This window comes from Epinephelus fuscoguttatus, linkage group LG12, assembly GCF_011397635.1.
Source record: "Epinephelus fuscoguttatus linkage group LG12, E.fuscoguttatus.final_Chr_v1".
Lineage (NCBI taxonomy): Eukaryota > Metazoa > Chordata > Actinopteri > Perciformes > Serranidae > Epinephelus > Epinephelus fuscoguttatus.
This window is the reverse complement of record NC_064763.1, coordinates 29,303,406-29,330,673: the sequence shown is the minus strand read 5'-3', so window position 1 is coordinate 29,330,673 and position 27,268 is coordinate 29,303,406. Positions and strand designations below refer to the sequence as shown.

The window sequence follows — 27,268 nt, the reverse complement described above, 5'->3', positions numbered from 1 at the left end:
TGCTCCACTCTCTCTGCCTCTCACTAGGTCACATTGTAGCTCCAAGTTATTGAATGTAGCGACACAGAACCACTTCTCCCTTGGCAGCAGCATCAGAACGACGCCATTATTTTGAAACAGATTGCGTTTGACGTCGAGGGCGTCCTGCCATTTTGTGTCGCACAGTGGTAATCATCTCCTAAATGGCCAATTTGTGACTCATCCTCATGAATATGCTCTTTGCCCCATGAGCTTTCCATTCTTAATTGCCATCTTAGTACTCTGTGTTAGCATTTATCCCACTCCTAAACATTAATCTGCATGTGCTGGCACCGGCATGTCGTCCTGCCTCAGAAGCCATGCAGTCTATTTAATCATCCACTGTTAACCCATTAGGAAGTCATTCCAGATTTCCTGACCTGACCTGCTGTCAGATCCCCAGCACCAGCCAATAAAATCCCAGGATCAGGTTTTTCCTTGAGAAACCTCCTGTTGGGGATTAAACTCACGCTTTTGCACAATGCCCACTAACTCTGTGGTCGCCATTGGTTACGATTATCTTGGAGATTACACAATAAATGCTGCTCTCGGCCAGTTCACCTCTCTGCGATTGGAAGTAAGACTATTATGGTTTTGCTATTTTTAGACATGGTATTGATTGGGCCTGTAGGCATGGTAACATGCTCACTGCCAAATTGGCTGGGATGGGCTGAGTGCACATCCAACTGCTTCTCTGTTTTTTTGTTTATGCGTGCGTGGGTTAATGCGTGTGGGAGAGTTTGCGATTATGTTATTATGAAAACAGAAAAGTGGAGAATGAGGGACTCGAAAGAAAGATGGGAATTAATGATGAAGATCAGATTTGAAAGCAGTTAGTAAGTACTGCCCATGTGTGTTTCATGCATGAGAGGAAATCCTGACAAGACCTCAACAGCCTGCTGTTTCTGAAAAGGTGAAAGGTCTCTACAAACACTACATAAGCTTGTAGCAAATATAAACCCCCTATGAAATGTGGGTAATCCATGTTAACTTGAGCATTCAAGTGAAAGAATCAGGCTTAGTATAAGAGAACACAAACCCTGATACCACCTCAGTTACATAAACTGTGTCTAGATATTCATCTGAATGAAAAAATCCTAACAATAACACATGTACAAGAGGCAGGAGGGATGAATAGAGAGACAACTATATGTTAATGACACTTGAATATACCTATTGGATATCAAGAATGCGCTAAAGGTAATTACCTGAGTGCGTACCAGGGTAAGGTTACTTTAAGGGTTAAGTAGAGTATGTGTGTGTCTTTGTGTGCACTGGTGCATGTGTGTGTGCATACATGGTTTTGTGTGTGTGGGCTGCTGCCGTCAGCTGAGCTGTGTCAGTCATTGAGCCTATGGCAGAAGTAGGTTTCTGGGCCTGGCTGCCAGTTACGTCGGGTCCCAGCAGAGTCACAGGGCCTATAGAGAGTGAGCATCTGAGCACCGGAGCTCAGCCTCCTTGCTTTCATTAACCCCCCTAATGAGGTCAGAGACAGTGGGCCACAATGTACAGTACAGGCCAAAAGTTTGGACACACCTTCTCATTCAATGCGTTTTCTTTATTTTCATGACTATTTACATTGTAGATTCTCACTGAAGGCATCAAAACTATGAATGAACACATGTGGAGTTATGTACTTAACAAAAAAGGTGAAATAACTGAAAACATGTTTTATATTCTAGTTTCTTCAAAATAGCCACCCTTTGCTCTGATTACTGCTTTGCACACTCTTGGCATTCTCTCCATGAGCTTCAAGAGGTAGTCACCTGAAATGGTTTCCACTGCACAGGTGTGCCTTATCAGGGTTAATTAGTGGAATTTCTTGCTTTGTCAATGGGGTTGGGACCATCAGTTGTGTTGTGCAGAAGTCAGGTTAATACACAGCCGACAGCCCTATTGGACAACTGTTAAAATTCATATTATGGCAAGAACCAATCAGCTAACTAAAGAAAAACGAGTGGCCATCATTACTTTAAGAAATGAAGGTCAGTCAGTCCGGAAAATTGCAAAAACTTTAAATGTGTCCCCAAGTGGAGTCGCAAAAACCATCAAGCGCTACAACGAAACTGGCACACATGAGGACCGACCCAGGAAAGGAAGACCAAGAGTCACCTCTGCTTCTGAGGATAAGTTCATCCGAGTCACCAGCCTCAGAAATCGCAAGTTAACAGCAGCTCAGATCAGAGACCAGATGAATGCCACACAGAGTTCTAGCAGCAGACCCATCTCTAGAACAACTGTTAAGAGGAGACTGCGCGAATCAGGCCTTCATGGTCAAATAGCTGCTAGGAAACCACTGCTAAGGAGAGGCAACAAGCAGAAGGGATTTGTTTGGGCCAAGAAACACAAGGAATGGACATTAGACCAGTGGAAATCTGTGCTTTGGTCTGATGAGTCCAAATTTGAGATCTTTGGTTCCAACCGCCGTGTCTTTGTGAGACGCAGAAAAGGTTGACGGATGGATTCCACATGCCTGGGTCCCACTGTGAAGCATGGAGGAGGAGGTGTGATGGTGTGGGGTGTTTTGCTGGTGACACTGTTGGGGATTTATTCAAAATTGAAGGCACACTGAACCAGCATGGCTACCACAGCATCCTGCAGCGACATGCCATCCCATCCGGTTTGCGTTTCGTTGGACGATCATTTATTTTTCAACAGGACAATGACCCCAAACACACCTCCAGGCTGTGTAAGGGCTATTTGACCAAGAAGGAGAGTGATGGAGTGCTGCGGCAGATGACCTGGCCTCCACAGTCACCGGACCTGAACCCAGTCGAGATGGTTTGGGGTGAGCTGGACCGCAGAGTGAAGGCAAAGGGGCCAACAAGTGCTAAACACCTCTGGGAACTCCTTCAAGACTGTTGGAAAACCATTTCAGGTGACTACCTCTTGAAGCTCATGGAGAGAATGCCAAGAGTGTGCAAAGCAGTAATCAGAGCAAAGGGTGGCTATTTTGAAGAAACTAGAATATAAAACATGTTTTCAGTTATTTCACCTTTTTTTGTTAAGTACATAACTCCACATGTGTTCATTCATAGTTTTGATGCCTTCAGTGAGAATCTACAATGTAAATAGTCATGAAAATAAAGAAAACGCATTGAATGAGAAGGTGTGTCCAAACTTTTGGCCTGTACTGTATATGTACATTCACAAAGCCCTATTCTTCTTCTCTTTCTCAAGGATAGCAACAGCCTGCCAAACATGGATTATTTTAACATAATATCTTTTAAACTAAAAAATAAATAAATTACAAGTTAGAGTTAAAATACTGCAGCCAAGTGTGCTGGAATGCATAATGCATTATGTTTTTGGTATTTGAAGTCTGGCTAAGAGTTCAACTGAGAGTGTTTTCAGCTGCAGTTGCTGCTATCAGTCCTCTCATTATTCCTCTTTACTTACTGTATGTGTGTGTATATGTGTATACTGTATATCTACATGAGTGTGCATTGTACTGTTGTCACAAAGATAACTGTGTTTCAGTTTCGGTACCTTGCTTTGAGGGGTACATTTCTGCCAAACCTTTTTGCTTTTCTTAATAAAGCGACCCAAACTTCTCAAATATTAAATGCTGTCTAATCACAAGCAGCCATACAAGAACTTTACTCAAATTAAATACAGAATACAACTGGCAAAATTTTATATTACACATATGGAAATTAGTAGTGCTGTCTCAAATGCTTTGAAGCTTCTACCTTTGCCATGGTAACTGACGTCCCAATCAGTATTCAAATGCTACTTATCTTGTTTGTTTCTTTGAATTATATGTACATTACCCAAAAAATCTTAGAAGTTCTAATCACTTCTGAGACTCATAATTATAATAATAGCAAAGTGTATATATAATGACCGCTAGTTTGAGTAAAGTAAAGCTTTGTCATATCCCCTCGGTGAGTATTCATAGGCAACTGACCCATCACTAAGTCCTGTCCCTGGATGCAGACTGGCCAATCATAATGTCAGATTTCCTTCATTTTCAGGTTGCTTTGTGGATTTCAAGCTAAATATTGTCATATAATAATGATACTCATTACCTGGAGAGGTTGTGCCTGGGGCACGTCGTGTATTAATGATACTCGTTACCTGGAGAGGTTGGAAAAAGATACATGTTTCTTCCCTGTTCCAAAACCAAAATCAAACCCTGAAAAGTGTAGGGTTAGCTAGCTAGCTACTGAAGATATAGCCTACTGAATGTATACACATGCTGCTTTTGCTTTTTAATGATTATAACAGTGAAAAAAAAGCAGACCCTGCTGTACAGGAACCAGTGAAGGGAAGCAGGGGAACTTTGCTGATATTCAACCAGCTGTGTGTCATCACATTGTGCACAGATGAACAATGTTTGACTACCCCCGGAGATCACTGCCCGTTTGGCATCAGAGATCTGGGTGCTGGCAGCAGCACGGGGGCAAAGCCAAACACAGTTCATCTGCACACACTGTGATGCCACACAGCTGGTTCAATATCAGCAAAGTTTCCCTTTATATTCTTTGTCTTTTGTGGTGATCAGCAGCGATGTGGTGGTTCACTTTTACACTGTGATCTGTAGCCTATAGTTCGGCTTTAGCTTCTAACTATCTTTGTCTTTTTAACCTGTTGCTGCTGAGTCAGTTTGACATCCTGGATATATCCTTCTAACACAGACTGTAGACCGCTCTGTCTGCTTCTCTCTGGAATCACTGTTTCATGTTTCCAAAAATATGATAATATTTCTTCAGGGAGTGCAGTTAGTTACAGTGTGGGCTCCATGCTTACTCTGACAGCTTGTCGGACCATCACATAGGGGCAGGGCTTAGCGAAAGGTCAATTCTCACTGAAGATTCGAAGCCACAAAAATGGCATTCAGGACAGCCCTAGAATTTGTACTCCAAGTCATATCAGGCATTGTACGATACCTTTTGGCACTTGATCGTTGCTATAAGCAAATTTCAGTCAGAACTGAACAATCCCCGGTGTATACCCCCGCATGTTTGCTATAAAAAGACTTTGTTGTTTGTTAGAATTTCCTATTTGGCAGCATTCTGCAAGAACTGATAATGATAATGAGATGGGGATAGAGAGGAGACGACATATGACAGGCTGTGAACGAGTCTCTTTGAGCATCTGATACGTGGCACATACTCGTCTGCTTACTTAGCCCACTGGGAGCTTACTATACTGTGATCGTTTTGGATATCGTATTTCTGTCTGTAACATGAGCGGCTGAGTGAGAAAGATATATCAAGTTCTACCCCCACTGCCATATTGATTCTCTCACTGTCTCAGGTCTCACAGATAGGTGGTATTTTTAGCTCCGTCCCCTCTCCTTTGGGGTTGCCACAACTTCATATTTCTCTTCAAGCTCTTCACCTTGGCCGGTTTCTATGATGATTTGATCTAGTTGCCTAGAAACCGTCCAACCTGCTGTGATGTCATACAGTAGCACGGTGTGATGGTGCGGCTGGATTGGTCTGATGAAGAAGATAGACGACCCGTAAGTGGCTTAGAGCACGGACATGGCTGGCCTATTAATACATGTAAGCTCTGTTTACACACACAGACACAGACACGCACACACAGACACTATGTTGAACCCCAGCTGCCAGCCTTGAGCCTTTCGTGGCTCACGCACACTTAGGCACGGATAGTGACACACACTCTTTTTAATGGACTCATCTAGATTTCTGCTCATGCATCAGTAGCCATTAACTGTAGGCGATTATCAACCAGTGCATGAAGTGAGGCCACTTAGTCTTCTCTAAGGTTGGTTGCATTCTGTTTTTGAGTATCTCATTAATGAGCTCCGTTATTGTATCTCAGTGCGTTTAGCATGGACAAAAGATACGATTCCCACGTTGACCGCCCATACTAAAAACACAGAGCTTATTCAAAACACTTTATTCATCCAAATGCCCAAGATTTTATCTTAGACACCACATTTCAATGGTGATTTAGTATTGCACTACCATAAAGTTAGGTGACTCACTAGACAGGATGGTCAAAATTTAAGCAGCAGAGGTTTAGACACCTTACCAGGCACATCAGCTGAACTCTTGCAGGATCACAATATCACACAAAAATGTCAGGTTTTAAGTAACACATTGGCCAGTCCACCTCCTGTGAGGAGCTACTTGCAGCTACAGGTGTGTTTTTTATGTGTGTGACGCCACAAAGAAGCGACTGTTTGTTCACAACAACAATGGCGGCTCCTGAAGAGGTTAGCGTAGATGTTGCAATGGCATTAGTTATATCATAAGGGGAGAGTATTTCTTCTTTGAAAGAAGAGCAGAGAATGTTACTGAAGGCTTTTCTGGATGTAAAAGGTATTTTCACTCTTGTCCTGACTGGAACACCACCCGCCAAGTATTTTTTGAAAGCGTCTGCCCTTTTTCCAACAGTTTCCAGTGACGGCTTCAGGGATGTTTCTGTGTAACAAGCCATCTGGCATGTCAGGTTATAAGATACCCTGACCTTTTATTTCCAGTATGGTTTAAACTCTAAAACACTGGATCATGCAATTTCCATATTGCAGCCCAGTAGTCTCAAACTCATCAGTGGGGTTACCTTCTCAAACTTTGTGAGCAGTTTCCATTGGAACTGTTTCTGAGTACTATGTCGTGGGCACTTGAAGCCATCCACAGTTTACTTGGAGTACCCAAGATTCGGTTTTTGGAAAGAGACATGACTTTTTTGTGTGTGTTTTTGTAACTTGGGTGAACTTTAAAGTAGCTAAATTATCATTGCGATCAATGCTACAAAGGTGGGACGTCTGACAGTAGGTGTCATGTCAGGTAACTCAGACGCTGTCAGATGCTGTATGCATCAAATCCTGCTGTGACTGCTGTTGTAGTTTTTAGCGATACTAGCTGTGTGACTCTGGGGATGGCAGTGTTGGTCTGTCTGTCATTCTGTGGGTTGGTCGGTCGGCCCACTTCTTAAGACCAGACTGAAATATCTCAAAAACTATGGAATGGATTGGCATGAAATTTTGCACAGATATTTATCATCCCCAGAGGATGAATTCTACAGACTTTTGTGATCATATGACTTTTCTTCTAGTGCCACCAGCACAGAAACTTATTTGGCTTGCAGTGAAATATCTTAACAATTATTGGATAAAGCCTATTTTCTTTGGTTTATGACCAAAAATCTGCAAAACTAATGACATTCCCATCAGCCAGCTGTGCTTTGTGTTTAGTGCTAAGATGCTGATTATACCTTTTTAAAGGGACAGTGCACCCAAAAATGAAAATTCAGCCATTATCTACTCACCCATATGTCGAAGGAGACTCTGGTGAAGTTTTAGAGTCCTCACAGCACTTGCGGAGATCCGAGGGGGGAGTGGGTAGCAACACAACTGCACACCTAATGGCTGACGGCGCCCCAGATTAAAACATCGAAGAACACATAATTGAAACCACAAAATATCACTACAGACGAGCAGTATGGAGATATTTTGCACGTGAGCACGTGAGCATTGCTGTTGTTAGCATGTTAGCCTGCTAATGCTAGCATTTAGCTCTAAGTCTAAGATATGGCCTGGACATTTTTTTAAAGGATGTTGACAGGAGTTTTGAGACTTCTCATCTCAGCATATTAAATACTTTAACTTTTTTTTTTTTTAATCTTTTGTTGGATCTGCTTGTTGTCTCATACACTGAAGTGCGTACTGCCATTGCATATGTTGCCACGTGCCTCTAACTTGACATGATCAGTTTCTGTAGCACGTTCCTAATTGTAAACAAGTTACTTCTGACTTCATGCCCTTTTCTATGAAGCATTATTACTTTTTCATCCACCCCTTTTAAATAATAAAATATGGCACCCACAATACTGTGGCATGTTTTGGCACTAATTAAGTGACGCATGTTAAAACGAGGTTATATGTAGGAGGAGAGTGTAGACGATCCACTTGTTCACTATCTGCAGTGCAGCTCTCACTTCTCAAACCGCATTGTTGGCCTGTTCTTCTCCTTGTTGGCAAGGCTGAAGAGCTTTTAATATCCTTTTATCTTCTGTTTTCTCTGCAGCCTCCTTCTTCTCTCTGTCTCCCGCTTTCTTTTCGTTTTTGCTCCACCCATTACTGTCTCTGCTCCTCTCTCCATCTGCGTCATTATTTCTCTTCTTATATAATGTTTAGTTTCCCTCCTATCAACAGATTTGCCCTCGTCATTACCCTCAGTTATCCATGCTTCATCTGATTTCTCTCTCACACCTTTCTTGCCTTCATTTTTCTTAGTGTCTGTCTCTTGCTGTCAACGTGCCATTGTTTTACGGCTATTTAGTCCTCATTTAATTAGCACACTCGGCATGCACCCCCAAATCCTAGAGCTGCAACATATGGCATCACCCTCTCTTCCTCACTCTCTGTCTCTCCCTCTCTCCTCCCCCTTCTCTGTCTCCCTGTGTCCCTGCGTCACACCATCCCACCTTCATTTTTCGTCTCCTTTTCGCTTTCTTACTTTGTCCCTCACTTTTTCCCCAGTTTTGTTCTTTCCCTGTCCTCCGTTCCTCCTCGCTGGCCTGCAACCAGCTCTGCAGGGACTGTAGAGAGGGTGCCACAGCAACGTCACTTAAAAAAACATTGCGTATTATGAAGCACATGGCATGTGATCTGCTCATATACAAAGCATAACTGTTTTTTAATCTTTATTTGATAGATTGTGTGTTGATGATGTCACATTTTATCCTGCAGAGGAGGATTGTGGGAAGCAAAGTCCATCTGCTCCTGCTGATTTGCTGAGTCACAGCTACTCAGCACAGCATGGTGTGTGTGTGTGTGTGTGTGTGTGTGTGTGAGGGGGAGTGTGTGAATGTGTGTCATGCATCTAGTTTACAGTGTATTTGCTACTACACGGTAGATGAATGATAATAAACGAGCAGAAATCTTAAGCTTAAACAGTTGTTTTTGTGTGTAAACAGTGATTTCAGGACATGTTGTTGGTTGATTGGTCTTTCTGTTTGTCTCTGCCTCAGTCAGTCAGCTAGCTTGTGTGTCTCTGTTTACCAGCAGAGAGCGACTGTGGCAGATTGGAGGGCTGTCTGTAGTCAGAGGACCCGCTGCCAAATTAGGATCGATAGCAGACGTTTCCAACACTGGCAGACTGTTGGGAACCGAGTCACACCACAACTTCATCACACACACTGTCTGACTCATGCACTTCCTGACTCACTCGCTCTCTAATCTCTCTCAACCCAATCTGCATTTAAAAAGATTGTGTCCCAGCTTCGTGCTTTTAGTTGCTCAAAGAGCAGGACTGATTTGACCCTCACAGGTTTTGTGTGATCATGACTCGCTGTGGGAGGCACAGTGAGAACCTAGCTTGTAAATATTAGAAGGTGCAAAGCTTCTCCGAGCCAGTTGGAAGGTGTAAGTGTTGTGCCTTGTGAACAAATGCCTTGAATGTTGCACCATCTTAGAAGTTAATGCACTGTAATGTCCTACTTTCATAAAGTACATAGCAGAATTATTAAACTGTGCCATTTTTGTGGCATCTGTAGGGTTGCAACTTCTATAAACATTGCATCAGGTAATAAAAAAACCCCTAAATATATTGATATTAACCTCAAAGATCAACTGAGTTTAGTCTGGATGTTTGATTGACTGATTTTTTTAAGTGTCCTTGGTATTGTACATTTTTTTTCTTATTGGTATTTTATACTTGAGAAATGCTATATAAATAAAATAATTTTATTTATTTTACTTTACTTTACTTTACTTTACTTTACTTTATTTCATTTCATTTTATTTACTTTACTTTATTTTTTAATTTTATTTATTATACTTTATTCTATTTTATTTCATTTTATTTTATTTACTTTATTCTATTTTATTTTATTTACTTTACTTTATTTTATTTTTTTAATTTTATTTATTTTACTTTATTTTATTTACGTTAAGTTATTTTACTTTACTTTATTTTATTTTGTTTTATTTACTTTATTTTATTTTTGGATTTATTTCATTTTTATTTTTTTGTATTTGTTAGTTTTCGAAATTACAGTACATGTTTTGCACAATCAAAACAGTTTGATTTATTTAAACACGTTTTCCCGTCCCTCTAGTATTGCAGTTAAAGCAGGGAGTTTTTTACAGATACTTTTCCTCCTGTCCATGGTATAAGGAGTCGCCATATTTTGGGGTTAGCCTTTCTTACAATGCTGTAAGAGCGGAAGTTATTACTTCATTAATCAATTTGTCAATAATCAGAAAACATACCAGCAACTATTTTGATCACCAGTCTCTAATTTGAGTCATATCTCTAAGCAAAACAGCCAAACATGTCCATCTTCCAGCTGTCAGATGTGTTTATTTGCTGGATTTCTTAGTCTCCCATGATAGCTTATTGAATATCTTTAGGTTCTGGACTGTTTCTCAAACAAAACAAGACTTTGAAAAGATAATCAGCAGAATAATGGATCACGAATATGATCGTTAGTTGCAGCCCTAATTCTTCTTTTGAGGTCAATTAACTAAACTAAGCAGCAAACATACAAACAAACTCACCCACTCACCCACCCACTGTCCTCCTGCTTTCTCCTCACACAGTGTTATGTGCTTCTGTCAGTGCTCGCTCTCGTAACCTGTGTGCTTACATGTTCAGCTCCTTAATTTAGCACACACGCTCACACATGCACACTCATCCTTAAAAATGGATTAAAGCCAACAGACTGAATGGGGGAGAGAGATCAATAAGGGGGGATGAAAGAAACCAGTGAAGGAATGAGGTTAGACGAGAGAGATAGAGAGAAGTTGGATAAAAACAAGACAGCATGACAAGACCAGGGAGGTGGGGTTAAGCTGAGGAGACCCAAAAAAAACTGAGGAGAAAAGTTGAATTTGGTGCCATGTTGTGTCCGATTTGTGTCCGATTTATGTCCTCATGGGAGCGTCGCAGCATAATTTTTGATTTTTTATTCATGATTGGCTCCCTTTACACACATGAAGGACAGGAAAATGCACCAACACTCTGAGAGAAACACAGATACAGCTCCAAAAGAAAGTTTGCTCTGCCCCTGTGGAGAGCAGAAGCTGTTACATAAGTTGTTATGCAACAGAGCAGCCAGTCTGCTGTGCTGGTTTGAGGCGAACGCAGTAACACCAGTGCCAACTCAGCCCGCTGCACAGTTAATTGGCCTCACATCACCGCTGCTCTCTTTTCCTCTACTTACTTACTTTTCTGCTCTCACTCACTTCTCTCTTTTCGTGGGTCTTCCTGTCTTCTCCCATCACCTTCCTCTGTCAGTTGTCAGTGCGCAGCGTGCTGATTGAGGCAGCGGGGAGGTCATGCGGCGTGTGAATTCTCCCTCGGGGATGCGGATGGTTTTATCCTTCCCTATTGCCTGTTTCAGATCGATTTCTGTCTTCCTTTCTTGTCAGTCGCTGTGGCTCTTTGCCTGGCTGTGTCTCTGTGTGTCTGTCTCTGCTTGAGAGGAGATTATTTAAATTCCCGTGGAAATGCATTTTGTCAGTTTCATTTTGAGAGTAAGAATGGGGATATCTCCTGCAGATATTTGAATACGCTATATGGTCCTGACAGTGACATGGGATTTATTTATGCTTTCAGGGGTTGTAACCTCACAAAGCCTCCAGTAGGAGCTGACAGCATATTTTAAGGGCTGTACTGGGGTCAGAACAGTCTATGGGCTTTCATGTGTGCATGTGCCATTAATTTGCCTTTTGTAATCATCACAATAATACAACACAAAACAGTATCATCATACAGAACATACAGTACTTCAATGACTACTAAATGTAGTTGTATTGACCTGTTTTACTGCTAATTTCTGTACGATTACTGTCATTTAAAGACAGTATAACATAAAATAAAAGCATTAAATTCTCTGCTCTTTGCAAATGAATGTCAAACCCATGCAGTTATATTGATTATAGTCCCACCCCAAGGCCACACACTGCGTGCAGCTCTGAAACCCTGATGATATCTGTTGCAGCCCTGACACACTGCTGCACAAATATTAAAACACTGTCCATCAGTTTTACGTTTGCACCCCAGAGGCTCTGCATGTTTGCAACAAATGCTTCGCCCTTTCTGTGTCTGTCTTGTATCAATACACCCATCTGTTACCATGTCAGTCTGCCTGTCTGTCAGTATCCATCCGTCTGCCTCTTCGGTTTCTCTGTGGTTAGTGTTTCAGAGCAGCTCTACAGTACGTGCCCTGCCGGCCAGCTGCAGTTGATTCAGCACCGCGGACAGCTCCACTGAGCTTATCTCCCCTGGCAGCGGCAGCTCGTCCCTCCAAAATGTGGTCTTTCCGTGGGTAGGATAATGTTGACCTCACCATGTCCTCTGTGTAACCACTGTGAGTCTATTGTGGTGCAGGAGATTAGTGGTTGAGTCTCCAATCTCTTTTTCTCTTTTGTTTTTTTTCTTCTCTTCCTGGCTCTGTGGCCGTCTCAGAGAAATGCCTCGGCGTCTTATCAGATAAAGGCCGAGCTTAAGAAGAGCACACACACATACACACACACACACACACACACACACTGAACAGTTAAATTAAAGCACACCAGCACTTTTTTTCCAGTGTAGTAATCAGGGTTGTGACCACAGGCTGTAAAAAGATAATAACGTCACCTATTGATTTGTGGACTCCTGTTCTGAAGCCTCAAGTTTGGCATTTTGGCCATCACCATCTTGGATTTTTGGAGCCAGAAGTTACCCCACGTGGCCTTATTTGAGGAGAGGATGGAGCTGTGGTGGGATGAAGGGTGGATCTGACTCATAGGCTGTGATGACCTGCTGACAGCCTGTCACTCAAAGCAGCTACACCTTTAAATATGCGTAACTTTAAGCCTTGATAAAATTTAAACAGGTGAGTTATATAACAATTTCACCTTTGTACAGTTGTCATGAATGTTGAAATTAGCCATAGAGGCCAAAACCGTTTTTTGAACCAGGCTCTAAACATGTTTATTTTTTTGGAGCCAGCCTCATGTGGCCATTTGAGGAACTGCAGTTTTTGGCACTTACAGATTGGCTTCATTTTTCAGCCCTAGAGCTTACCACTTGGGTTGCAAAAATGTCTGTAAAGTCTTAAGTCTATAAAATATCAGATAGTGAAAATAGTCCATTTTCAAACCAGTTGTTTGAAAGATACTCAATCTAACATGGAGGCAAGCTGCAAATCCTCACATCTGAGGATCTGGAACCAGCAAATATTTCAAAAATTTCCTTGATAAATGACGATTATTAAAATCCGATTAACTAACTAAACTGTTGCTTATTTTCTCGAGGTAAATACATGCGTGTGCCTTCACACATTTACACTTCAAATAACTGTTTGACTGCTTGTCAGAAACTCCCACTAAGAAGCGAGGATCTGACAGATGAGTCCTCAGGTACACCTGAAGTCTGACAGGGAGACAGAAATAGCCAATCTAAATGAGCAGAGTGAGCAGTGTTGTCACTGATCATTTGTTCCCGGCAGCTGATTCACAGGAGCTGCTGGCGAGAAGCAGGCAGACAGTTTGAACACAGAAAGCTGAGATTCTGCACCGCTGCGATGCTCAGACGGGGTGCATGCGTGTGTCTAGCTGTGTATTTGTGCATATCCTTACAAAATAACAGTTGAGATTGTGTATGAATAAATATGTTTGTGTGTTTACCATACAGTGTATGTTCATTATGTGTGTGTGCGTTTTTATACTGGTACAGCTGTTGGTCTCCTTCCACACATTTCCCCTCATGTCCCCGAGCACCAAGACTAAAACTCCGCACAGCAGCTCCACAGTCATCCCTCATGGCATTAACCAAACAAGGAGCCACTCAGATGTTATAAATCACTTGCTGCTCCACAGAGACCCAGATTTAAAATGCTTTAATCTGTCGGCTCACTCAAATTCCTCAAGTTCCCGTGTGTTTCACATGTTGATATTTGAGCTTTTAAGTTGTGGATGTAGTCAGAAGTTCTCTCTCTCTCCATCACTTATCTCAATTTAAAACTGGTTGTCTCTCTCTGTCTGTTTGATCCAGGTGATTTCTGTGTTCGCACCATAGAAACTGACATCTAGCTTCACTATGACCCTGCTTTCTCTGGTGGTACTGTGGCTGAATGTTGTGTGTAGCCTGTGAATCTTTTCACATTATTAAACAGTGCCACCATGTGGCGGCAGTGATTGCCTGCCTCAGTTTGTTATCCATCCTTTGCACTATAAGTAATACCACTTGCAGCACCTTATCTGCCCAAAACCAGCTGATTTCATAAATGTGACTCAAATTTAATCTCAACTAAACTTGGAAAGAGAAGAAAAACAAACAGAGGGGAGAGAGAAACTGATGCTGTTGAATGTGTTTGCTGTCTTTACACTAGGTGGCGTAGTGAGAACATAAATGAGTTTACCGAGAAACATCACTTGTGTGAGACATTTTCAGGAGGAGCTGATGCTCACATTTATAACAGGTACTCTGTACAGTGCTGTATTTTTGTACAAGCCTCTCTGTGTTATTCATGTTTTACTGATGTTGCCACTAACTAAATATCCAAAAACGCCATTTCCCCTTTTGTTATGTACAGCAACATGCTGTAGATAGTCAGTCATGGCAGTGGACAGTGAGGGAAGAGGATTGTTTGTGAGGCATTTAAGATGTGACACATCTGTTTTGCTCCTACCGTCTTGATTCTGCTTCGCTCTAAGCTAAAATAATGCCTGAGTAAATAGATTATGAATCCGTTTTAATGCAGGGAAGCGCCTTGTTCATCGTGACCCACTCTCAGAGCCTATTTCTCACTTTAATAAAGATGTGTGAGGTGATGGCAGGGTTATGAAATTGCCAATTTCCACACTCCTCTGCTCATTTCTCGTCATCTTATTTCAGTCCCTCTTTTCCCTTCGTTTCTCTGTTTGTTTTTTCCTGTCCTTGTTTTAGCAGCGGTGGATGTTGTGTAACTGCGCTGGTTCTCGGTGAGAACGCAGCACCAGAGACATCAAAGCAGCTTGTTTTGTCATTGGGCTCAGAGAAGGGCTCAGAGCAGCAGTCAGGAATAGATCTCCTCCTCTGTTGCTCGTTTCCCTCTGTCTGTTTGTTTCCTCTCTAACTCAGGGGATTTGGCTGGTTGGCTTCATCCTTTGACTGTTTTATTATTTTTTTTTTTTACCTTTACCAGCTCCTTCTCCTCTCCATCATTCACTGGTCTGACTGTCTGAGTTTCCTCTTCTTCAAAAAGGAGATATTGTACCTGTATTTCAATATTAAGCAAGCCATGTGCCACTTGCATGTGTCTGTGTGTGGATTTGTGTGAATGACACAGTTTTGTAGCGTATCGTGCTCATAGTAGATAAAATATGAATGATGGAGCTCGCTATCACAGTGTGCACATCGTGCAGTCAGTGGCACGCACCAGCCATGCACCAATACCTAGAGGGCATTATCACCATGGCAACCATACTTTCTCACACCCCGCTCACTATACAGTATGTGTTTGCGTGTTACTCCATATTAGTTTACCCTCAGCTTTAAGGTGCCCTCAGAGGCTGCCCTACATGAAGACTGTCCCTGTTCCAGCTCACGTTCTCATCACTGTGATTACATCCTGCATGTGTGTATTCTTTCCTCACTGTTTACCAGACATTTCTGGTGTGCTACCGTTTCTATCTGTGGATGAGCAGCTTCAAAGGGCCTCCTCTTGGTTGCCTCCAGCAGCAGCAGCAGCAGCAGCAGCAGTCACGGCCTGAGGATGTGGTCAGACTGAGTCAGAGCAGCAAACACACATCCCGCTGTGAATAAAAATCATGGCACTTTCAAAAGAATAGGAGCTTAAAACAGATTCATTATAGCCTGAAATGTTTAAATAAAATATAAGAGTTTTTGAAAAACCATTATCAGAATAATCAGTTGGTCCAATCAGCTGGGAAATAATTGGCAACACATTTGATGATTAATATAGCCATCAGCCAGGACTCTGGGGAGCTGTGATGTTCACTATTTTCTGGCATTTCATAGATAGATAAACAGTTAACTGATAAATTGAAATAATTAAAATCATTATACTCAGTCAATGTTTCTTTGTTTTTTGAAACTGCATTGGACCAAAGGAGGAGCCAGACATTGTAAAAATTTGGTCTTTTTTCCCATTTACAGCAGCTAAATGCACATTTTTTTTCTCAAGCCTTTGAGATAACAGAATGCCTAAAAATCTCTAAACAATTTGGGAAAAACCTGATAGTTGCCAAGAAAAATAACACTCTGTAGAGCCTGCATACTATTTTATATGTAAACGTTCTCCAGTTGTTTCATCAGTCTGAAACCAGGACACAAGAAATGTTAAGCATGACTAATTTCCAAAAGAGACAAAACATGTACTATTTTTAAGTTACATAACATGGATAGAGTAGGACTTTGGTGTAAACAGCATTACTAATCTTAAAACCTATTTTTGTTACACTGTGGTGGAGAAGAGTTCACAGCTGACAAATCTGCTACATTTAAATCCATGCTGTAATAACCTGCTCCTCATTGCAAACCAAGGATCCCCAACAATGCCAAGTCAATGTGGTCTTTAATGCTCTGAATTGAATATCAGGCCAACAGAAGAACATTAACTGAATTATATTGGATTTCTGTAGGGATTGCCATATAGTCTGGGCTTTTGAGAAAACATTCAGAGCCCCAAGGATCTACCCTTCACCCCTACCCCATCATGTCCCAGTGGTCTTCAAGGCCTGTCCATTGTTATTCTCAATTTGTCAAATACCGCCGCTTTGTCAGTGATCACCAGCTGGCAGCAGTTGTTGACACAGCAGGCAACAACCGACCTTGAGAAATACCTCTGCTTTGTTAGTGGACGTCTGCGTCAGACACCAATGCACAAAGGCACCTTTCGTATCATTATGAAGCACACTGTGCTGGTGGCTGTGTGCGACGCCATTGCCAATGGGTCCATGTCATTGGTCTGACAGCCCATTGGTCTGACATCCCATTAGTCCGACAGTCCGCGGTGCTGAATGGCTCCCGGCAGGCATATTTCTACCTTGATGGTGCGCCGCAACCGACTCTTGGTCAGCTGGGAAAGGCTTGAGGCGGAGCAGGCTCACGGCTTATGTGTTTGTCACTTTCTTCTTCATTTTAACCCACACCATGATCTTTTCCTGACCCTAACCAAGTGGTTTTTGTGCCTAAACCTAACCAGACCTTAACCACAGGGCATCATGATGATTTCGGAACGGACTTCGGAACAGTGGGTTTAATATGGTCGGAACAATGGGATGTCGAACCAATGGGCTGTCGAACCAATGGGCAGTTCCCATTGCCAACTACCGTAGGCAGGAGTAGAGATGGACTTTCACCCCTGAGCTTTCTGTTAGTTTCTTGTGTAAAACCAAAAGTCAGTTACATTATTATGATAACAAACCAGTGTGCTTTTGGGGTTCCCGATGGCCTAGTGGGTAGAGCAAGCATCCTATATGCAAAGGCAATGTCCAAGCTGCAGTGGCTGCATGTTTAACGCCCGCCTGCAGCACCTTGCCTCATATCATCCCCTCTGTTCCCTTTTCACACTCAGACTGTCCTATCAAATGAAGGCAAAAAGCCAAAAATAAATCTTAAAATCTACTGTTCTGTATGTGTACCATGCTATGGTAGTGATGTATGTTACAGGACATGTGTCACGTGACATTACATGACCATTACATTTAATTTGAAAAAGATAATATGCATGTAAGGAGCAGAAACTGCACATGTTCTTTGAAAATTGAAGTGTACGTTGAACAGACACGATGCGACGATGAAGATTCTCAGTCATCCAGGTCGTGGTAATCGTAAGTGCTAATATCGTAGGCAGCTGGACTTGCTTGTGTTTCTTGAAGACGTTTCGCCTCTCATCCAAGAAGTGTGCGAAGTGTGAAGATGCATGTCATAAGCGTAAATTGACAAGCTGTCCCACAGCACAAAAAGTTGATGCTAGAGGCTGCCTAGCACATTGTGTTTTGACATTTTGGTCCACTGACAGAGTGAGTTTTTTTGATGAGTTGGGATGAGAATGTGTTGCACAGGCCCTTATTAAAGTGTTTTTACAGGCTACTCGATCCAATATTCAGCAAGACCAGATAGTCCTCCCGCCATGAATCTCTAGAGAAGCACGCTCTGTACAGTTTAAAAGAGTTTGTCTTTTGGTAGATAGGCAACTCAATATACAGTGACCCCCAATATTACTGTTAGGTTTGAGGCCCAGCATGCATGCTTCAGGACAGACTGGGAAATTAACATTGAAAAACTCTGACATAAGGGATGTAACCAGAGCGTTTTAACAGCTGGACAGTCCCAGAGAAGGTGGAGTAAGGAACCTCGGTTGCCACAATTGTGCCAGCATAAATCTTGGCATTTGTTGTCCATCTTGGATAATCTGACAGGGGTCTACTCAGACTATTGTTTAATCCAAATCTCACACAAAGCCAACGTCAAATTGTGAGAAGCAGGGATATATTTAGGTCATGCTCCAAAGCCAGCTGGACAGAAATGATATATTAGGGGCAGCTCTAAATATTAAGTCATAGATATCTAAGACCACAAGCTGATGAAGATTTGTTTTTCAAAGAGAGTTTGTATGAATAAACATATGCAGCATGGATAAACACTCAAAAATTCAGAAGGTCGCAGAGTTCACACACAAAACAGTGATTCCACATTAATAATGCTTACAAATCTTTAAAAGAAAAGAAAGATATTATTGTAAAAAGTCTTTGAAACTCATTCCATATGAAAGCAGTAGAGCAGCTTGTGCTCAGCAGACACAACGGACACTAAAAATGCAACAGCAAACAATACAAGATTTATATAAAGATGTAAATAATGTGAAAATACAGTGAAATAAAAAACAAAAAAAACCCAGCACAATTAGAGGTAGAAGTGTCCAGGGCTGCCAATCAGTGCTGACACACCGGGGAAATGTTAACAGCACCGGCACCGGTATCACAGCCATCTTGTTAGGAAGTGGAGCCGCTCGGCCCTGAAATAATCACCAGCACACTGTCAGGGGATATTATGGAACAAAGCAATATGCACTCTGTTATGAAACAAGAGCAATATCACTTACACACACACACGGGCACACACACAAGTATCCATATGTGCCTGTGCAGAAACGTGTTTTGATGTGATGTGTACGCAGACACACACACACACACACACACACACACACACACACACACACACACACCGTGCCTTGATTTGAAAAGTTAAATGAAAACGATCCATACTCCACAGAGAGTCTGTGTCTGAGATTAAACTTGTTTTTTGTCTCCCTGTCGGCCCATTTGGAGTCTGTGGGGGGTAAAACAGGATGACACACACACACACACACACACACACACACACACACACACACCCCAAACAGAATAGCCTCTTCGCTGTTTATTGGGTATTTGGTTGATAATGCTGTTATATCAGCTGTGACTTTCTTTTGGGCTGTTGATCGGTGGCTAATAGGAATCTAAATGGATTCTTGGATGTTAATTGCCATGAAAATGCAATAACATTAGCTTTGTGTTTGTGTGTTAACTCCAGGCGGTGCCAGACATGCATGCAGCCTAAATTGTAATAGCTCTTAATAGGTTTTCGGTGGGAGATTTGTCATAGTGGATGAATGAACTATTGTCTTTCTGTAAATCCCTTTCTGACTATACCGTTGCCTATCGCGAAATATAATTTGGAATATTGATGGCTTGGGATTGAAATGTGATGGTTGCCTGTGGGTTGTAATTAAAGTTGTTTGAGTAAATCATGCAGAGTTTAGATCAGATATGGAATTAGCTGTCGACTAAATCAAATAGAAAACAATGAACAGCAGCGTGTTTCGTAGCCTATTTGTCATAATAAACACCCCGTTGCTGAGATGTCTTGGTAGCAGAGTGAGTTTATAGATTGAAAAAACAAATAACATCTGTCTCGTGTGGCAGAGTGAACATTTTTAAGAGCCCAGGTTGAAGAGTTATGAATAATGTGTTAATTATATGTGTGCCCTCTTAGCAAAAACCCTTTCCTCTGTAATGATCCAGTTGTAGTTGTGTTGCGTTTAGTGATCTAGTGTTTTTATATCTGTGCCTGTCAGCATGTCTCTGTAGGGCTGGTGTTAGCTTCACAGTATTAAGTCTGTCAGAGAATGACTCATTAAGACAGTGTTTTTTACTGTAAATCAGACACAGGCTTAGTCAGATCTGTACTTATTCAACAGTAATCTGTAATTTCTCTAATCTCTAATCTCCAAACTTCTCTCCGCCTCACACCCCCTCTCTCATACCACTTCTTTATCTCTCTGTAGCTCATAAACGCACCTTCCCTCTTTAAGTTTTTCCTCTTTGTTAACTCATTACCATTCATAAGATGCTGATCCTAAGGGAACAGACCCCCCACTTCTTGCTCAGGATGTCCGGTGCACGTGCTGCAGCGCATCAGCAAATTAGTGACTCAGCAAGGTCTCATTATAGTCGCTGATAGACTGATTAACTGCAGAAACAACACGACTCTGGAGCTCAGGGACATGTGAGGCGTGCGCACAAGATACTCACAGACGCCAATGAGCGTGCGTGCAAACAAAAACAGGCACGCACAAACACACTCCCCGGGTGTTCCTTATCCATGTCCTGGGGCTCAGTGCACGTGCCTTTTTACGTAAGCTAAGGAAGGGAAAGTCAATTTTGTGAGCACGTGCAGTGCAGGGCGGCATGTGCAGTGCGTAGATGTGTGTGTGAGATAGACATCTGAGTGGAAAGTTGTTATCAATAAATCTGCAGAGCAGCTGGGAAATTGTTGCGAAAACTTTCTTTCCCTATTTCCCCAACAACTGAGGTGCCTTTGAACATAGCATTCAGCCCCAAACAGTAGAAAAGTGGTGTTGCTCTCTCTGCCAGAGGTGACTGAGCGTGAGAATGAAACACAGTCAGTGTATTCTATTGACATGGATGAAAAAAAGGATGTGGGAAAATAATAATTGAACTCATCTGTGTGTCTTTGTCCCCAGGTGTCGTGTCTGCAAGACTTCTTTGGGGATGAGGATGTTTTTGTGGCGTGTGGACCGGAGAAGTTCCGCTACCAAGATGATCTGATGCTGGACGAGAGTGGTAAGGGGACTAGCAGCATTTCCATTCTGACATTTGACCTTTGACTGGTCATTCGACTTATTGTTCACAAGTCGTTTTTGTGTGCTACTTTAAGGGGTGAGCAATTTACCACTTAATGCACTTACAAAATAGGAGTCGTGATACGTTATTCTGTTGTTTCAACAATTCTAAAATTTAGGGAATATTTAATTTCAAAATGGTAGTTTTAAATTTAAATTTATTTCAGTGCAGTGGATTACAGTTTTACTATTTAAAGCAAGGCTGTGGCCATGGAGTCAACACTGGGGGTGGGGGAAATCTGCTGGGGGGTCTTGGGGGTCCCTCCTCATAAAAAAATTCTAAATTTGAAAATATACTTCCCACTTTATCCTATCATTTGCAAGTACAGCCATACATTGCACTAAAGGAATATGCAGTTGAGGGATACTGTCTATACATACATACTGTTACACATACATAAATGATTGACACTACTCTTTTTAACTTAATTAAGACATTAACGCTGAATTTGTGGTGGCATGGTGATACAGTGGTTAGCATTGTTGCATCACAGCAAAAGGTTCCTGGTTCAAACCCTCTGTGGGGGAGCCCTTCTGTGCAGATTTTGCATGTTCTTCCCGTGTCAGCGTAGGTTTCCTCTGGGTACTCCGGCTTCCTCCCACAGTCCAAAGACATGCAGGTTAATTGGTGATTCTAAATTGCCTGTAGGTGTGAATATGAGCGTGAATGGTTGTGTCTGGTGATAGTCTGGTGACCTGTCCAGTGGGTACCCTGCCTTTCGCCCAGTGTCAGCTCGGATACACTCTAGCCTCGACCCTTAACAGGACAAGCAGTTACGGGAAATGAATGAATAAATTAATGAAGGTTGAATTCCTCCATGAGCCATGTTCTGATGGAGTACGGCAGCACCACTTGGACAAACCATACAACCATTCCTAAATGGAAAAGATGCCAAGAAATTGATTAATGCCTTTATTTCGAGTCAACTTGACGACTGTAATGCTCTTTTTACTGCCCTCCCAAAAAACACCACTGAGAGACTTCAGCTCATTCAAAACTCTGCAGCACAGCTGTTAACCAGAACCAAGAGGAGAAAGCACATCAGGTCAGTCTGAGCTGCTCTGCACTGGCTTCCTGTTACATTTAGAAGTGATATTAAGCTCCTCCTCCTTGTATACAAAGTCCTATATGGGCTGGGACCAAGCTACATTGCTAACTCCCTTGTTAACTATTTGCCTCCGAGAACACTGCGATCATCTGCTACTGGTTTATTGGAGGCTCCCTGCAACAGCTGGAAGAAGATCAGTGATGCAGCCTTTGTCAAGTATGCCCCAAAGCTATGGAACACACTACCTATAGATATCAAGGAAGCTAGCTCGCTACATATTTTAAAATAAAGCTAAAAATGTATCTCTTCACTTTAGCCTTTAACTAGCTCTAACTTCCTGAAACTGTAAAGTGCTTCGTGCTGCATTTCTTGTATGAAAGGTGCTATATAAATAAAGTTTATTATCATTATTAAACCCACGCAAACCTGCAGTACACCATAATACTAGAACTGGTAGTAATCATTAATTTATGACTGTCATTACATTTGCTAATGATTATTTCAGACAGCAGGGGGTCCGGAGAAATACACCACTATACTTCTCCAAAGATTAATCTACATTACCTCTTGAAATTGACACATTTTTCAATTCCTGTTCACAACTTCTGCCTATAATGTGTTCCTTAGGATGCTCATGTGTGAGTAATAATTTTAAGCCCTCACCATGGAGAAGCTTTATCCCCCTACCACCTTTTTCAGGGAAGCTTCTACTTGATCCCATATATATATTTTCATAAATTGAGCTAAGCTGACTACTCTTCTTGTTGAGTATACCTTTAAATGTGAGCAGAACACAAAATAGCATCTCTGAATTTGTCTCACACTGGTGGACAAGTAGTAAAAATAGCTAAACGTGGTTATGAGTACAGAGTGGCAGCAACCTGTTTAACTATATATCAAGGCCAAATCAATGCCCTACTTTCTGTTTATTAGTCAGATATGGTTCTCTTCTTTGGAAGATTTTAAATGCTCACATGAAAACAAATATAACTAAGGAATAAAGTGGAATATAAAATGTCACAATGAAAAACAACCCAGTTATAAAGGACAAAATGTAAAATAATTGTCAATAAAACAGGGGAAATATATATAATTGTGCATTTTTCCACTTTTTTTGTTTGATTTGTTTTTATTGAGGCATTTTAAATCTTCCATATTGTCCTTGGTTGACTTCTTTCTTCAGTCTATCTCTGTTTGTCCCTGTTCATCATGTGTTTGCTGTTGCTCAGTGCCCCCTGTCTTCCCAGTATATGACACATTTCCCTGGTTCAGGTGGCAGAGGACTGTGTAGGCTGTCCCGTTCATTACGCTCCGTTGTCCCTTGCCACTCCTCCTCTCTCCTCTCTTATCCTCTGCTGCACTTAAGCCATCGTCTAACCTCTTCTTCCTCTCCTCTGCCTGTCTCCGCACCGAGGCCTACCGAGGATACGTTCTGTCCTCACTTCACCCATCTGTGTTTTGCTGTCTGTCTCTCCCCTCTCTGCATCACCGTCGGAAGACTCCTGCCATTTAGTGCTCATCTGTATTCTCACCCTCTCATCTCTCTTCCTGTCTCCTACATGAATGAGTGTGCTCTGGCTTTTGTTCAAAGGTTTTATTCAATTCATTTGTTTCCCCGTGTATCCCTTCATCCATTAAATAATATCCGTCCCACCTGGGTCGCCAACCTCCACTTCCTTTCCCTTTTTGTCTCTCACTTTTTGTCCTCCCTTTCTTCCCACTAATCCTCTTTCATTTGCAGAATATAATGGACAGCTGCTTCCATTAGTTTCTTTTCAGTAACCTACTTTCTTGAGGAAGACCAAGAATCAAGCCGTATGTTTCCAGGGTAGCTGCACTTTCATTATTTACTGATGATTCTCTTCATTAGTGGTTTGTTGTGGTAACCAGCAGAAATCAAACACCTCCTATGGTCTGCAAGTTAAAGGGGACCCATTATGCCCTTCCATATTCTCTGACATATAAATAATGTTACAATGTCAAATGTTCATATTAAATATGGCCAAAGTTTCAGATAATGAGGTAAACATTTGTAAAGTAATCCCTGTGAGAAAAACCTTAATCTATGCAGAGCCTATGTCGTATCCTATGCACGTGGCCTACGCTGTTGTGAGCATTTATACTGGTGCAGTGGTGTGTCTGTAGCCATGTTTCCATCAGCCTGTTTAGATGCGCATCTAGAAGTATCGCATCGGAAAATTTCAGATGATGAGGTAAAATTCAAATTAATCCCTGTGAGAAAGCACCTTAATCTCCATGGTGATAACCTATCTGAGAAGGTAGTAATGCATTTACAAGCTGGTTGCCAACCGCCAGAAAACGTAGAAGAGGAAGAATGCGAGACTTGTTTTGTTTACGGTTCTGCGGAAAACTTGCGTGAGTTCGTAGTTTTCACCAAAGTCCGTACATTTAATGGAAACACACAGGATTCGTATTTATTTTAATGCGTATTTCCCAATGATTCGAATCACTTTTGGATGGAAACATAGCTTGTGTCACACTGCAGTTACACCTCCAAAACACTAGTCATCAGTGGGGTTTCTGTGAAGTGCTTTAAAGTTGAGTTGATTCAAAGTACACCCAAAACACACATTAAACAAGGCTTAATAGAGACAATTTAAAACACAAGTACACAAATCAGCTTCACTATAACTCACACCATTCACAAACAAAGCACTTGTCTTTATCTGGACACATTTTCCCCAGAAAAATAACATGCTAATGTTATTAGCACAAGCCTATGGCATTTTACATTGTGTAAATTAGCCTAGAGCCTAGCAGACTTTTCCTCTTCTCATATTAATCTAGGGACAACAGCAATATTTAACAAAGGTAATTCGTCTCTAAGGTTCACCGACAAAACAGCTGTCTTATATTTAACAGTTTTTCCAAACAAATATAACATGCTAACATTAATAGCACAAGCCTATGGTATTTTACATTGAATGAATTAGCCTAGCAATGAGTGGAGATTTCCTCTACTCATATGAAGCCAGGATAAATCACACACGACTTAAAATGCTATTTTTGTGGAGGCTTTATTGTCTTCATAATTTATTGTTTCTTATCTGTGAAATTAAAGTAAATAAAAGCTTCTTTCCATTGAGGGAAATGGTTTCAGTTTACAGAAATAGACAGGACGTCTGCATCGCAGCGACATGTATTTACATTTCTGGGGAGGTGTACGTCAGGCTATAGAGACAGAGTGCAACGGGTCATAATGTGAAAGCCCTCCCCTCCGCTTCTTCGCTCGTTCGCTGTCATTCTGCCTCTGCAGCCACGCCTTCAAGTCTCCACGACCGAATTGCTAGCTAGCTAATAATTAGCTATAGCTAGCTAATAATTAGCTAATAATAAGATGGCAAAAGATTATTTTAGCACGCTATGCCTACCAGAGAGGCAACGGTATATTGATAAGCATAATATTGCCGGTCTACCTCAGTGTCCCTTCTCCTTACCTTGCTCGTTTTGGAAAAAACATGATGTGGAGATTCTTTTTTAAGAAGATGAAGATTTCGCATGCTCAGCCGTCAGCCTGCTCCTACTACCGGCACACGTTGTTGTTTTGAGACATGCCTCTACATGCTCGTAGATTGATAGAAGTGCTAGAGTGGACCGCTGGAATGGACTGCTTGAATCGCGGAGCACTGGGCACAATTATAACAGAAGTTGCATTGATACTGTCAATGCTTTAGCTTAATATACATAAATACAGTTAACTGTTACTCTAAGAAATACATTTGGAGGGTTGGACAAAGTGTTTGCTGCACACATAGGCATACTGAGTGTCAGGATCCCACAATTTCTTCCCTGTTGAAGCCTCACGCCTGTATCCACTTTTGTCTTCTACAAGGTTCCGTTTTTCTGCTCGGCAGCTGATAAAAGCTAAGCTCTGGGTTTTTATTGGCCGTGCAGCCCACCACACAGCAACTTTTCGGCATTTGGACTTAGGGAAAACTCAACAGGCTGGAAATGGACGGGGAAAGTGTGAGGGGAAAGCCAGCCTCGTTTCCCCTTTGGGAGCGTGGCTTTCAGATTATGACGCGTTGTGCTCTGTCGCAATGGCATAGGCTCTATGTTGACGCAGAGCCTTTGATTCAATGCAGAAGTATAAATCCCGCATTAGGCTTCATATCATTCTGAATACTCTGTTTTCATCATTTTTTTTCTACTTACATGGCAAGCTATAGTCTGCTCGTGATGAGTGTCTGTATATGGTCATCTGCTACATTACGTAGCCTACACTGCTATATGTAGCTACAATGCTAACATCAGGGAAAGTCCAGTTGTGTTTTGAAGCTTTAATTGGTGCTTCATTTCATGGTAGGAAGTGCTGCCCTACTCCGTTATAGTCATTCCCCAGCTCAAAGTACACTGCTACATGAGGCTACATGCTGATGTCAGGGATTTTGGATTTTGGATCATATTCTTGCTTGAACATGTCCCTTTGTGAAGATTTTGTTTAGAGGCTTTTATGACTGATTTTCACAATAGAAATTGCAGCTACACCCTGTTACATTCTCCTGCTGCATAATAGTGCAGGAACGCAGAGAGCGCAGACAGACAGAAGACCTGAAAACGCTTACCAATCATTGCAGATTGGGTTTATTCGAGAGGGAGGCGTAAAGAGAGGCCCTAAAACGGAGCATTTAAGACAGAGGGTGAATACAGGTGTTCCAGCTCAGACAGTGTAAGGATAATAAAGTATTTTTTGAACATTAAAGCATGTACACATGTTCTGGTAATAACCAAAAATACAAGTATGAACCTGAAAATGAACTTCCCTGTCTGTGTAGTCATAGTGGTCTGTGTGACAAATTTAATTTTCTGCCCATGTCTGTGAGGGTTTGTTGTATGAGGGTGAATGTGCTAACTGCATGTATTTCTCAGTGGGTGATTTAGATTTGAATCTTGATGGGAAAACTGAGATGTCTGGAGCTTTTAGGCAATTTAATACAGATGGAGACATCAGATATGACCCTGCTCTACTTACTTTGTTACAAAGGATGTGAAAGCCTTTAATAGTATGTTGTAGAGAAACCTGGTTTAATTAAACTTCATGTCTTTTTGCTGAAATTAGCATTTTAAAAACAGTG

General features: G+C 41.7%; 1 protein-coding gene across 3 annotated transcripts in view; it reads left to right on the top strand.

Moving 5' to 3' along the window:
* The window catches only part of dclk1a (doublecortin-like kinase 1a), a 68,287-nt gene that overhangs the window by 4,266 nt on the left and 36,753 nt on the right, over positions 1-27,268 (top strand). For all 3 annotated transcript variants that reach the window (XM_049591218.1, XM_049591215.1, XM_049591217.1), the window contains exon 4: positions 20,965-21,064. In XM_049591218.1, the coding sequence (XP_049447175.1) occupies positions 20,965-21,064 (100 nt within the window). The remainder of the gene's footprint in view (positions 1-20,964; positions 21,065-27,268) is intronic.